At 34.9% G+C, this 13,988-nt stretch overlaps 3 protein-coding genes across 5 annotated transcripts; 1 reads left to right on the top strand and 2 right to left on the bottom strand.

Moving 5' to 3' along the window:
* Positions 1 to 393: 393 nt before the first annotated feature.
* Positions 394 to 6,052, bottom strand: LOC129570072 (sodium/hydrogen exchanger 9B2). Of its 2 annotated transcripts, none has more exons than XM_055449454.1 (11): positions 5,845 to 6,052; positions 3,186 to 3,357; positions 2,964 to 3,081; positions 2,645 to 2,896; positions 2,459 to 2,561; positions 2,335 to 2,371; positions 1,931 to 2,260; positions 1,535 to 1,860; positions 1,191 to 1,434; positions 893 to 1,124; positions 394 to 803 (listed from the first exon to the last, which is right to left on the bottom strand). In XM_055449454.1, the coding sequence occupies exons 2-11, from the start codon at positions 3,351 to 3,353 to the stop codon at positions 652 to 654; spliced, it is 1,962 nt and encodes a 653-aa protein (XP_055305429.1). In that variant the 5' UTR covers positions 3,354 to 3,357; positions 5,845 to 6,052; the 3' UTR covers positions 394 to 651. The 2 variants fall into 2 exon arrangements, with proteins under 2 accessions (XP_055305429.1, XP_055305430.1); XM_055449455.1 differs by lacking the exon at positions 5,845 to 6,052 and adding an exon at positions 5,624 to 5,755.
* Positions 6,053 to 6,574: 522 nt separating this feature from the next.
* On the top strand, positions 6,575 to 10,377 carry LOC129570071 (nucleolar protein 10). The gene is made up of 4 exons (XM_055449453.1): positions 6,575 to 7,967; positions 8,050 to 9,176; positions 9,263 to 9,931; positions 10,006 to 10,377. The coding sequence occupies exons 1-4, from the start codon at positions 7,902 to 7,904 to the stop codon at positions 10,220 to 10,222; spliced, it is 2,079 nt and encodes a 692-aa protein (XP_055305428.1). The 5' UTR covers positions 6,575 to 7,901; the 3' UTR covers positions 10,223 to 10,377.
* Positions 10,280 to 13,664, bottom strand: LOC129570075 (adipokinetic hormone/corazonin-related peptide receptor variant I). Of its 2 annotated transcripts, none has more exons than XM_055449464.1 (9): positions 13,167 to 13,664; positions 12,052 to 12,238; positions 11,770 to 11,970; positions 11,632 to 11,703; positions 11,334 to 11,561; positions 11,174 to 11,259; positions 10,824 to 11,097; positions 10,644 to 10,744; positions 10,280 to 10,484 (listed from the first exon to the last, which is right to left on the bottom strand). In XM_055449464.1, exons 2-8 carry the CDS (start codon positions 12,180 to 12,182, stop codon positions 10,693 to 10,695), a joined length of 1,044 nt encoding a protein of 347 aa, XP_055305439.1. In that variant the 5' UTR covers positions 12,183 to 12,238; positions 13,167 to 13,664; the 3' UTR covers positions 10,280 to 10,484; positions 10,644 to 10,692. The 2 variants fall into 2 exon arrangements, with proteins under 2 accessions (XP_055305439.1, XP_055305438.1); XM_055449463.1 differs by having other exon boundaries at positions 10,832 to 11,097; positions 13,167 to 13,661.
* Positions 13,665 to 13,988: the final 324 nt, after the last annotated feature.

Genomic DNA, 13,988 nt, shown 5'->3' with positions numbered 1-13,988 from the left:
GATGTTGAACGCACGCACGCGCACTACTGACTGCTACTGTACATGTATTTTTCACAATCCGCGCACAGGAGGGATAAATACAAATATGTATGAACAAGAACATTCATTTTTGCTTAAAACTAAACAGTCCAAAGTTGTTGAAAAGCCAAACTATTTTGAAAGAGAGTTTTTTATTAAACGAAATGATTCTCATTTTATGACACTGAACGTTTGGAAGATTTGTGGTGTTTACCAGAAGAAATTCGTTGGATATCACCGTTGCAGTTACGTTGTCGTCTGAATTGGTTGGTGTCATGGGTAAATCCTACATTGTCTGAAATGTTCTGTCCGCCCACAAAGGACAGGTGGATTCAATAAATTGGAAAAGGTTGTAAAAATGAATGAAAAGTTCCATTTTCTTTATATTAAAATGTTTATTTCCAATGGTAATGTTGATGTATTTACGAAAACAACAACAACAACAAAAAACATAATTCCATTTACTATTTATATCTACAGCAGAGATTATTGTCTAATTAACTGGAGGTTCCTGTTGACCAAATCTACGTTCGATATATTGCATATATGAGGACTTGCAGCAATTCTTCTCTTTTTGCAATTTTAATATAACATCTTTATGATGTTAAATAGCATAGTTTCAATACGCCAAATTTATTTCGTTATGGAATAAACAGTTTTATTAGCATTGGAATTTGTATTTCCGACTGTTTCCACGTCTTCCTGCATCTCAGGATCTTCCCGTTCTTCTTTTTCGTCAATAATGCTGATGTCATATAAGGAGGGACGATGACTTCGACGCCAACCTAAAATGGTAATTTTAAACGAAATGAAATTACGAAGATTTAAAAGATAGCTATATGAAATGCCACAGATTTTAAAAGTGGGTTCATACCTTCGGTTGGTGGCAATTGTTTAGTTTTGGTCAATAGCCTCGGTCCTGTGATCGATATCAATATCGCTCCAATCGGTGCTGTTACTACAATGCTCAAAATACAGACCATAAGGATAAGTTCTGCATAATGTCTCTCTTCGGATGTACTGTCATTGTTCAACCGTTTCAAACAAACGGGTCCTAGAGCTGCTTGTACTGTTGCCTTTGCCATACAAGCCAACGAAACAAATATCTATACGCAGAATAAACACAATTGAATCGTCGCTAGTATGTATGTGTGCGTTTTCAAATTTCATACCTTTTCCCTAAAATTTAAATTGTCGCCGAATGCGATCAAAGCTGTAACGCAAATCCTAACCACTCCACATACAACTAAAATGGCAACACCATTTGTAACCACATGGCTGTCAAGTTCGTTGATTTTTATGCTGGCGCCGGTTACACCGAATAAAGCGGGCTCAAAGAACATCCAGAAAATTTCGAATGCCGTACCCACTGGATTTTCTTCGACCTCCCAACCTTCTTTACACCAAAAGTAGTTACTGTATGCATAAATATGTGAGAATGAATGTCTTAGATGATTGCTTACACAAATTAAATGAAAATAAATAAATGTTTAAATGGTTTAATGTTCTTTCTCACCCAATAAAGGCAGCGAAGACAACTCCTAATGGTCCTGCTCCCTCATATCCAATGTGTTCACTTCCAAAAACAGCCAAAATTCCACCGGCAAAAAGCATTAGAGTTCTTATTGGGATAACGTAAGGGTCACCTTTTTCTGGAATGAATTTCATCAAAGTGCCCCAAACAACACCAAACAAGAGACCACCTATGATGCAAACCGGTGCTTGGCTCACTTGGTACGCTAACCCACCGGTTCCGAAAATAATGCTTGCCAAAATGCCAAATATTGCAACAGACGCTGCATCATCAATACCACTTATGGCAACAATAACTGTTGGTATCCCCTAATAAGATTAATGTCGATTTAAATCACACGTTGAAAATATCAAATAAACAATATTGAAACACTACTACCTTTGCAACACCGTAACCTTTGGTTCGAAGTCGGAAAAGACAGGGAACTATTACCGCTGGGCTAACGGCAGCAATGATGGAGCCCAAAGCGAACGCCCATATCCAATCCATATGAAAAATGAAATGTGATAGCACTGCACACAGCACACATTCAACTGTCCATGGTACGAGACCCAGTTTAATTATTGTTACCCAAACCTTCTTGAATGCGTCGTGATCCATCTCTAAGCCTGCTCGTATCAGAATTATGACAAGTGCAAATTTTCGTATGTAACTGGTTACACCTGCTATTTCAGCTGTGCTCGAACCAAGGTTTACCAATTCAAGATTCTACAATTCGGAATTTTCAATATGAATAATGAAACTATCGTTGCAAAATTGTGAAAACTAGCAAAAATACGTACCTGAAAAAGGATTCCAGTCGCTAGCATGCCAATCAGTCTTTGAAATAAACATTATTAAAATGGAAATGGTTAAAAAAATAAAAAAAATTTAAAATTAATAAATTCATTAATAATATCAAAATACCTGGGCATAGTTGTGAGTGACATGAGGAAGCCACCAAAATTCGACGCCACCACTAAGACTACCAGGCCAAAGAGTGGACCTCCGGGGGCTGCAGTATCACCCACTGCCAGAATTAAAAAAATAATATGGAAAAACATATATTACAATAATAATATTGATGGGCTTCTATAATAATAGAATACTAACCTATTACGTATAGAGCTATCCATGCAATGATTCCGATTATAATAATTGACCACAGTCTCGCAAACTGGCGAAATGTGGGGCACAGTGGAAATGGACATACTTGTTGCCAATAAGGAGGCTCCCAAGACGGTGTATCATCTTCGCCGCGACATTTTATGCAAAATGTGTATATCCATGAATGTTCAATCTGTGTTTTTCTATTCAAGTCAGGATCTGACGGTTTGTGCTTGATTTCACTTAAAGTTTTAATATCTGTTTGGGTAATAAGCAAATTGTTCATTTTCTTCTTAAATATACTATTTCCAGTTTGCAGCATTACCATGTGAATTATGACTGTAAATTGACTCTCCGTCGCCGTGCGAGCCTTGTCCTCCATTAACGAGAATACTTCGCTTTCGCGTTGGAATTGCATTGTGATGCAGTTCTGAGTGATCTGTCTATTTGGGCGATAATTAGGGAGATAAAAACTTTGCCAACTCTCTAAATTCGAATGTTTTTTCTGGCTGTGTAGTAAGAAGAGTGGAGGGCAAGAAGTATTTACCTGAGAAGTTTTTCGCTTGGAACAAGGCTCAAAGGCCAAGTTATCGTAGCGACTCTCGCTTACTGGATCATTAGCGATGCTCACCTTTCGCTTTGGCGTTGGAGGAGGTGATGCTACTGGTTGAGATGTGATTGCGATGCTTTCTGAGTCGATAGTGGGTTGTGACATATTTCTAATGGAGATAAAAAGTCAATTTGGAATATAAAAAAATTGTTCCTTCTAGGTATTTATATTCCACTTCATTAACAATGGCATTCGTTTTTTTTTCTCAAATTAGTGAGCTCGCGCGCGATTCATTTAATGATAATAAATTATGTGAACAAATTTCGCAGAACAAGCTGTTATTTGTATGCGAATCAACCGCATGTTATTGTTATTAAAGTCATGCACAGATGTGTACGTGTCAAATGGCGTTTGGTTTTTGTACTGATTTTTTTTGTTAGTTTTCGTACATGCAAAACAGAAAATATAATATTTACAAGCAATTAAATTTGATAAAAACAATGTGAAAATGAATCACAAATTGCCATCAAACAAACTTTGCTAAGTGAATTAACGTCTATTTGTAGAGAAATGAACAGAAACCAATAGCCAATGACAATATTGAAATAAATAAAATGACTATAAATTGGATGTGAGAATAAACATTATGAACTTGCTAAAACAATGAATTCGCGAGATGTTTAAGACTTCAAAAGGTGACAACAGTAATTGGAATGGGAAATATTTTGATGTGATTTTAATCACATGTGGTGAATTGAACAATTTCAAACAGTTATGTCATGCCGTTTTTGCATGTGGAGTACGTAAAAGAGCTCAATTTATTTACTTTAAAATATCGGCCATAAAAACACTAAATAAAAAAAAATGATTTCGATTCGCCAGATTGGCTAATTTCAATTTGCAACGACAGTGTAGTTTAATCGTTGATTTCTCTTCTTATCATTGAAATTCTATCAATGAAGCCTTTGGTGATTTAAGAGAGATTGCTTATTACGAAGCGACAGATAAATGTTTTTTCAATTCGAAAAGTTTTCAAAGATAACAAAATCGAACGCAGAACGTCATGAAATCCACAATCACATCGAAGTAATTTTCACTAAGATACTGATGGCAATTTATTTCGAATTAATATGAGTCAATCAATTAGAAGTGCGTAGACTTATTAGCTGTCAGATGATTAAAATCACGCTTTGGGTTGTGTGCATGCGAGATATATTTATAAAGGGAACGGAGTAGCGTCCTGTTTTTATTATACGCCTTCTTAATTGACAATAATAATGAAATAAATCAACCCAACAAAAATCACGTGCCTCATTGTGAATTTCATTTTAAAAAAAAATTGTTGCAAAAAAACCAACCAAAGTGGAATAAATACAGAGGTAATAAATAAGATCATGTGCTTTTTCGTAATACAATTTATAAAAAAAAACACTCGCGATTTTTTGAGCCTTTGGTTCTGCGCTGTTAGCAGGATTTTGAAAGTGATGGTTGGACTATAGACATAGAGGTGTATGCCTTATCGAAGCATTTCAAGAATCGCATTTTTTCGAACTCTTGTTCATTTCCAATCGCTCTTTTACATTTGTCTAAAATCCGTTTTACCTGCGAAAGATTTGTTTGCTTACAGATTTCATAATACTGTCTACCATATTAGACGTCTCTTCCTCTTATCAAAAGCGGAAAATATTGAAATTATCAATTAAAATTTGTACGTTTCCCCGGATTAATGGGTTTTGAATTGGTTGAATACTGGAGTCGTACGATACTAGTATGTTGGCAATATCATTATTGATAGTTCACAGAAATAAATTCAAATAACCATATCATATTGTAAGATTGTTCTGTGATCTGCCTTCTGTAAATTCATCGTATTAACTTCATTGCTCCACCGCTCAGTCGAAGTTGAATTCTCTGATTAAGATTTCAAAATTAATTGACAAATATTGCTTGTTCCCGATGACTTGTACACAAGAAATGGTGTCATGCGACTTCTTTTATATGAATTCAATGCGGTAATGAAACGAAATGGTGCTAAACGATAAAAATGAAAATAATAAACATTGCACAACCCGCACGCTCATTATTGATTTATCAATATCTATCGCCTCATTAAAACTGTTTCACTTCAAGTTCAGTCTTCTTTTGGAGATAATAAGTTGTTCAATTATAACGAAAGCAACTCTCAAAAATCGTGATTGAAAATTTTATCGGCGCTACAGTTCCAAATACTTTATAGGTTATTTCTACGTCATTACATTAGTAATGATGATGACACTAATAGAAGAACATTTTTGATTCAAAATTACTGTTTTCCACATATTACTTTTTTTTTCATTTTGCAATTTCAAGAGGAAATTGTTCAATTTCGTTCACTTTATTAAATTCTTGCAAGAAAAAAAAGCGATAACCATTTTGTATTCCTAACTTTGTCTCACTCATGAATTTTTGTTTATGTTCCAAGTACAAATGAATCGAATCACAATAACGAACATAATGTAAACTCGAGTCTCAATTTGTTCAATCATAAAATTATTGCTCGCTCGAGTTGCCCTTGTTTTTTTTCCTTTTCATCATTTGTTTAGCTTCTTTTTCACTTATTTTTGTATTTTCTTTTGTTTTGAATTAATCTTATAATTTTGTTTTCGATTGAACTTACAATGTTTTATAGCACGCAAACTATTTTTTTTCGAAAAGTATTGAAATTGCTAAGTTATTGTCGAACACTAAAGCTTTAATTCTAAACACGCACTGCGCACGCAGCTCAATGCACATCAACGTCGTTTGGCAGTCACTGCCTGAATGCTTGGCTTCCGAACAAATTTTGTTTTAAAATATTTTTTGTTTCAAATGCTAGTCATGTATATGTGTCGAACGGTAGTGTTTGGCTCGTGGATATCTCTATTTAATTCACTGTCAATAAACATCAACACATGCAAGTGTCGGACAAAGTAAACAATCGAAAGCAACATCAAGTGAAAATTGATGGAAGTGGTTAGCGGAATTATCGCAATGATCGTATGTCAATATTCCTTCTAATTGAATTTTTTTTTTCAAAATAAAATTGCGATTTTTCAAATGTACCGACTTAATCTTCAACTGTCATAAGGAAATTGAGAAATCACTACCGATCAAACCAACCATTTTTTTCAATAGCCACAAGCAGGGTCTTGACTAACATTTTTACAAGTATAAAAAAAATCTTCAAATGTGTGATAAAACCGAATAACAACTGATATCTTTCCCACTTCATTCAAAGCCATAAACGACTGTAAAAATTGAATTGCTTGTCATATGACATAGACATGTTAAGGATAATTCTTCAATTTACACAATAACCGATAATATCATTGAATTTGTTTTTTAGTGGGAAGAAAGTAAAGTGACAATTGTAATAAAATCACGAGAATAAGGCAATTAAATAAGTTTTTGTGCAAGTTCGTGAGGAATTAATTTTTTTGCTAAATATCACAGTTTTTTTTTAATATTATTTTATACAGACAAAAATTGTTATAAATTGCTATTCACGCATTTTTTTTCTCTTCAAAATGTAGATATGCGATTGGCCGTGGCCAATGTCAGACAAGCTTGTAAGGTCTAATTTTTTGTTGTTGCTTGTGTGATAACCATAAACAAAATTGTTAGTTGCATAATTGTTGATGAGCAAAAATTATCTAGCGCGTCCTCAAATGATCATCAATACCGAAAACTGATTAATAAAAACGATGACATTGTTCACAAGTCCACTTGTATGCTTCTTGTTGTTCTTTGATGCGTACAGTAGAAAAAAGCAATTTGCATTCAGTGCAATTATAAAAACAGTCGTCCCAGATTATATTGACATAGAACAATTAAATGGTTTGATTTAAAATGTGTGAATAAAATATTTTCTACATGAATAGTTACGGCGTCTGTGTATGTGTGCGAAATAGAGAGAGAGAAAGGCATTATTTTGTTAAGTGATGCTAATATGATCATTGACGTGTGCTAATCACTTTTGTACGGGAATATGTTAGCGGCACTCACAAATTGATATTTCATATTAAATAACTTTTATTCAAATTGTACAACGAAGATTGATGTGACATAATGAAAATTTCATTGAGTTATAAAATATATTAGATAAATTACAGTTCGAATAAACGACCAGTGCAAAACCGTAGACGAGAATACAGTGATTTTTAATAACATTCTGATTTACACAACTTTTGGGGGAAAAGTACGTTTTCTCCGGCGTTATTGGCTACTTAATTAGTGCCGTTCTCTATCAAATCGTATCAGTATAAAGTCGTAATTGAACATCGATTGTAAAAGTTAGCACGAAAATTATTTTCTGCTGTGAAAACCATTAAAAAAATTTTCATTCATATTTCCGTTGAACAATAATTTTATTCTTATCATTTCTGAAGAAAACATAAGCTATAGCCTGTAGTATACTTCTCAAATTCTCAAATCGAATTCAAATGTTTTGTTATAGAAAATCTGGTCTAATTCCTATAATCAAAATAGAAACTAATTGAGTTCAGCGCCTCAAGTGGTGAGAACTCGAACTGTATATGAATGTAACTTCAAATTGACAGAAGTCTTCGACGGGCTACACATGTGCTTACGATAGTAAACAACGCGAATGTGCAGAAAAAGCGATGAATTTATTCTAATAATATTTAAAAGAAATTTGTGTCATCATTTAATAAAGAATAAAGAAAACGTGCCAAGATGTTTATGACCGATGTGAATGATGTGAAAATATATAATTTGAGTGCTGGGAAATCACTCCCAGAAGTAAGTATTCATTGTCGGTTAGATTCGGCTAACCGAACTAACTACATTCTACTTAACTAACTACATTCTACTTCAATTTTAGTGGCTGACAGATCAACGGCGGCGAAAATTACTCAACAAATCAGTGGATTTGAGAAAGAGAATTGAGCTAATTCAGGACTTTGATATGCCAGACGCCTGCCAATCAATTCGAATGTCCCCGGACAATCAGTTCATCATTGCGACTGGAACGTATAAGCCGAGAGTGACGTGCTTCGAAGTGAACAATCTATCGGTCAAATTTGAACGATGTTTTGATTCGGAAGTCGTGTGCACAGAGGTTCTCAGTGATGACTACAGTAAAATGGTATTTCTACAAAACGATCGATACGTTGAATTTCATGCTGCGCACGGTCGACATTATAGATTGCGTATACCAAGATTTGGTTACGACATGAAATATCATGCTCCGTCATGCGATTTATTTGTTGTCGGCGCATCAAGTGAAATTTATCGACTGAATTTGGAACGTGGGCAGTTCTTGCAGTCCTTGAAATCACAGTCAACTAGCTCAGTGAATCGTTGTGAGGTGAATCCCGATCATCACTTGATTTGCTTTGGAACCCAAGAGGGAACAGTCGAAGCATGGGATCCACGTGATAAGAATAGAGTTGGTGTATTAGATGTTGCAATGAATGTATCAAAATTTAAAACATTCCCATCCATATCAGCGATGAAGTTCAAGGATAGCTTACAATTGGGTGTCGGCACACATTCGGGTCATGTGCTAGTTTTTGATATACGCGCTAATCAGCCCATGATTGTAAAGGATCACTTGAATCAATTTCCAATCAAACAAATTGCCTTCAATCCATCACAAAATGCCATTTATTCGATGGACACAGCTATATTCAAAGTGTGGAACGAGACGTCGGGTAAACAAATTGCATATATCGAATCAGACACCAGCTTCAATGATTTCACAACGATATCAAATACGGGTCTGGTATTTTTCGCTCAAGATGATGTCAAAATGCTCACATATTATATTCCATTGATGGGCCCCGCTCCTCGTTGGTGCTCATTCTTGGATAACCTCACCGAGGAAATTGAGTCGGAAAATATTCAGAACATATATGATGATTACAAATTTGTTACGAAACAAGAGCTGATCGAACTTGGGCTCGAGCATTTGGAAGGAACGAATTTGCTTCGGGCATACATGCACGGGTAATTATTTTCAATTCATTTCGATTGGTATTGATATCCTTGGGAATTATTTAAAAAAAAAAAGTTGAAATGTTGTTTTCTTGCAGATTCTTCGTTGATATTCGTCTTTACAACAAGGCTCGCTCAGCAATTGAGCCATTCGCCTTTGAAAAATACAGAAAAGAGAAGATTCGCCAGCAAATTGAGGCCTCTCGACCCGCTCGCCTCAAGATCAAATCCGACTTACCTGCTGTTAATCAAGAGTTGGCTTTGAAATACATAGATGACAATGAAAATAACGGACGAAAGAAGTCTGCCAATTTGTTGAAAGATGACCGGTTCAAGGCACTCTTCAGCAATCCTGAATTTGAAGTAGATAAAAATGCGGACGAATATAAAATGTTAACGCCAGTGCTGAGCCGATTGCAAAAGGGTAAAGTAAGAGAGCTCAAACGAAAGGTGGAAAGCGCGATGCCGTTCATGGATGAGGATGAGAAAGCAAAGAGTTCTGATGATGACCTGTTCTCAGAAGAGCCTGAAGACGAGGAAATGGAGAGCTCCGATGATGATGATCGCACATGGGAGAAAAATCTAAAGAAAACATACCGTCAAATTCGAATTGATCAAAAATTCAAATCACTTGAAGAAGATGACAACAGTGCTGAAAATGAAAATGACGACGAGCCAGCAACGACACTTGGACAGTCAAGTTCAACAAATGGAAATGGTAAAAACATTGAGTTTAAGGTGAAGAACATAACAACTAAGGCCAACAAGTAAGTCTATCAAATTAATCTTGTGTCGATGCATATTTGCCTACTAAGTTTGCTGTGTTTTCCTTCGGTTTCAGAAAAAGTTTGGGTGATCGTTTGCAGAACACTAGCGGCATCGAGCAACCGGTGAATAGTAATCGCTTGGGAAGCACACAAATGGCGTTTACCATTGGAAAGAAATCGAAATACAATAAGCAGCGAGAAAATGATTTAAAGAGACATAGAGAAGAGCGCAAGAGTGTCATAAGACCAATCAAAAGTCTGCATTTGAAAAAATATGTTCCGAAATCTTAGATATTTCGACACAATAATTTTTCGATATTTTAAAAATGTTTGAGTGAAACATTTAAATTCAATGATTTTGATGATAATATTCACACAAAATTGTGACACTTTATTTGTTGCTAGAATTACTTATATTTCGAATAAAATAGAATGTGAAAAATTAACCACAGAACGGTGAAAAGTCGATTTTTACAGCACATTGATTCCTTAACACTAGTGGTACAACGTTCTATGCACCCTCAAGTTGGAAAGATCAATTGACTCGCCACAACTGAAACGATATTTGGAAATCAATTTGAGAATGGTTTTTTTTATTCAAATTACTTTGAATTGATTCGCATGAAATAGAACATGTGCTAATGCGTAGTGTTGCCCAATTCACTGATCGCTTTGGGAAATTGCCTGAAAAATTATTTCTAATCACACTCACTTTACACAAACTGATTTCCGCACGCTATTTCGTCGACTAAAATCGTTGGCTATAGACTCGTTGGGTTTTGACATTGAAGCATGAAGGACATTTGAGTGCCGCTGCAAAAAATAACAAGTGAATCATTTGTGGAAAGTACATAAACCAATTCTCAATTATTTTTTCAAAATGTTTCATTACCTACTTACCAAATCATTTTTCGAACGCCTGGGGATGTTGTACAGACCGTAAACAATAGGATTCATACACGAATTCGTGCATGCGAATAAGAATAAACCCTTTTGTATTCTTTGATCGACTTTGAGTGCTGTGTCTTTGTCCAACCAGTACCAAACTGACATTACATAGAATGGTGTCCACGAGACAATGAAAACTATCACAATAGTTATCGTCATTCGTAGTGTCTTCCTCTTTGCTCGGCTCAAGACATCGTCATTTGAACGACGAAACCTATCTGCTCAATCAAAATTTATTTCGTTTATTTGATATAAAAACGTAAAGAAAAACATTTTCATAACCATCATCCCCACCTGTTACACACTTCCTGCTCTTCTTATATAGCTCAATGTAAATCGATGCATAGCAATAGACGATGCATAGCAGGGGCAAAGCATACCTAAAATAAGTGTTATTGAACTGTGTTTAGCTGTGTAAGACGAGAACAAGAGACGAGATATAGCACACACTAACATTAACATCATTCCAATGAACGAGTAGATTTTTTCGTGGGACTCGTCGCGAAAGAAATTGTATGTGACACATTGTTGGTAATGTGTGATATTTGGATGATTTTCTACATGGAATATGATGGCTTGGGGCATACTACAAATCGATGAAGTTATCCATGCTGCACACAGCATTACTTTTCCACGTCTATTAACACCTGCCAGTTTCATTGGCTTTATGACTGCAAAATATCTACAAATTTGAGCTAGACGTTTATACAAATAAGAACAGTTTCAAACAGCTAAATAAGTAGTACCGTTACCTATCAACTGATATGCAAACCAGAACAAAACTTGACAAATACAATCCAAATGTTCTCAAAAAACTCATTAGCCTAAAAGATCAAAAAGCAAGTGAACAATTATTCATTATTTTGAAATCGCTTTGCTTGATGACTAACCGACACATAAAGTCACCTGCTCTCCATGATACAGTATATGCCCAGCCAATTTCGAGCGGCATCATGATAAATGTAACAAGTAAATCCGCTATGGCCAGATGTGTTAGCATGGTGTCTATTCGAGATGGCCGCTTTAATCGGCGCTTTATCAAAAGTACCAGGACTGTGATGTTCCCAATTGACGAAAGTACCATTAGAATACTGTAAATGAATGCGTTTGATTCAATCTTAGAGTTATTATTTGTTTTTCATTTCCATTGTACAATTACGATTTTGACATGCCTGTAAACAACTATTGATAAGAGATGGCCATCATTAAATACCATATCTAGTGGCATCTCAGTTGAATTACCGCCAGCCTTAGACCATTCCGTTAACTGCCTATGGTCTTGTACGATGGTGGTGTTCGGCATGTCTGTGCTGTTATCGTAATCGTAGTCACTTGTATCGTTGTAACCTCTCTCGAATTCTATGGACAGATATGCAATTCCATTATTTGATTTTTCTTTAATTTGAGCAATATTGCTTTTAAGGATTTTAATATTATTATTAAAAACTTATTTTAATGTAATTGTATTCATAAATATCTATGAAATCATGCTTAATCTCATGCCAACACTGATTGCTATTGAATTATATATATTAAGATTGGACATATTGAATGCTATACATTAAATGAAACTTTGTTCTGGTGAAACAATGTGGATTTTCAAATTTAATAATGTCACGAAAAACAAACAACATTAATGGAATTTAATTTAATTTAGTTTGAATGGCATGTACTCCATTCAATACGGCATTAGATTCAGAATTGTATGTTTGACACTATTTAGCCTTTTTATTAAATTCTACATGCAATACTAGACCAATTTTCGAAATATTATTGACCGTCAACTGTAGTTTTTCTTATCAAAAATGCAAATCTCTTTTCCTTCCAATTGGTGATTCAGACTGAACATGCAAATAGAAACAGAAAACGTTTCGATGTTCGCGCTGTATACTGGACAACTACGTGTTTCGCAGTGGAAATTTTCGTGCTACTCTCCACTTCAACACATCCAATTTATTTCACATTTATAAAGGTTTTCATTCCACATATATGTCTATCCAGTATCCATGTTTGATTTTTACGGCGAGATAATTCTTAAATATTGAGCAAAAGCACATAAAATGTATACATCACAAATGAACATAGTATAGGAACATAGAACATAGCAGAATACTATGATTGTGTTCTAACAATGAAAGGCGTTCATGTGGAAAATGAGAAAAATCAAAATCTACATAGAGAACATGTGTGCACGTTTCGCTCTACACTCGTAACCTCATTGAATGCATTTGATACCCTTTTGAAGAAATTATTAAATACAAATTTTGGAATATTTGCTAGCACTGACCACATCGATTGTTTGCAAAATTTCAATCGGTTTATGTCTAAAACATTTGTTTTACTGTTCTTTTACTTGCACTTGCTATTTTAAAAAAAATACACTTTTAAGGACAAAACAATGTATGCAGCGTTGAAAATCACTACGTAGTTGGTAAAATTCCAATTAAGCAGCCAAACTTTCGATGTTTAAACCAATTCTGTATTCAGCTCACTGATCACACAGCTTTGATCAGATCGACGGTATACCGAACACATATTTTGCTGTTTTTTTTCTTCTTCGTTTAAATAAAAGAATGTGTTGTGGCGAAAGGTTATCAGCGAAATTTCTGTATGCGTTGAGATTTACATGTGTTGTTGCTCATATCACTGTCGCGCTCGTTTCTAATAATAAAAAAATAAGTTTACTTTAAAAAAACATAACTTTAATACAGGGAATTTGCCAGGAGAAGAAAAGATAACATCGATACATAAAAACCTAAATCAGTAGACGAAATATATTATTAGCTTTTACTTTTTTTACTATTCAATCGTAGCTCAACTCAACTCAACCCATCCAATGGTGATAATTTCCAAATGATACTATAGCTTTGTTTATGGATTCGATTGGTTTTCACAATCAATTTTTTTTTCATTTGTTCGAAAAAATACGATTTATGTCATCTAGGTATATAGCGCCAATTTCAAAACCTCCGTGACGCCAGCCCCACCCGGAAATTTTTTTCAAGAAATTATAAATCTGAACCCGCTATCGTGTTCTACGCAATTTGTGCTAATTATTGCTCGCTCCCCAGAATCTGGTGACGAGCACAAATTCGACAAAAATTGACAA

This window comes from Sitodiplosis mosellana, unplaced genomic scaffold (genome assembly GCF_009176505.1).
Source record: "Sitodiplosis mosellana isolate CC-2019 unplaced genomic scaffold, AAFC_SMos_1.0 Smas_scaffold_47, whole genome shotgun sequence".
Classification (NCBI taxonomy): domain Eukaryota; kingdom Metazoa; phylum Arthropoda; class Insecta; order Diptera; family Cecidomyiidae; genus Sitodiplosis; species Sitodiplosis mosellana.
The sequence above is the reverse complement of the archived record's forward strand: the minus strand, read 5'-3'. Positions and strand labels throughout refer to the sequence as shown.

Bases quoted from the DNA above. Each gene is read 5' to 3' on its own strand.
- LOC129570071 (XM_055449453.1), top strand. From the start codon at position 7,902: ATGTTTATGACCGATGTGAATGATGTGAAAATATATAATTTGAGTGCT. The intron at 7,968-8,049 runs GTAAGTATTCAT...CTTCAATTTTAG, and splicing joins CTGGGAAATCACTCCCAGAA to TGGCTGACAGATCAACGGCG. The intron at 9,177-9,262 runs GTAATTATTTTC...GTTTTCTTGCAG, and splicing joins CTTCGGGCATACATGCACGG to ATTCTTCGTTGATATTCGTC.
- LOC129570075 (XM_055449463.1), bottom strand. From the start codon at position 12,182: ATGCCGAACACCACCATCGTACAAGACCATAGGCAGTTAACGGAATGG. The intron at 11,098-11,173 runs GTGGGGATGATG...TTGATTGAGCAG, and splicing joins GAGCAGGAAGTGTGTAACAG to ATAGGTTTCGTCGTTCAAAT. The intron at 10,745-10,831 runs GTAAGTAGGTAA...TATTTTTTGCAG, and splicing joins GGCGTTCGAAAAATGATTTG to CGGCACTCAAATGTCCTTCA.
- LOC129570072 (XM_055449454.1), bottom strand. From the start codon at position 3,353: ATGTCACAACCCACTATCGACTCAGAAAGCATCGCAATCACATCTCAA. The intron at 3,082-3,185 runs GTAAATACTTCT...TCGCCCAAATAG, and splicing joins CCAAGCGAAAAACTTCTCAG to ACAGATCACTCAGAACTGCA. The intron at 1,435-1,534 runs GTGAGAAAGAAC...TTATGCATACAG, and splicing joins GTCTTCGCTGCCTTTATTGG to TAACTACTTTTGGTGTAAAG.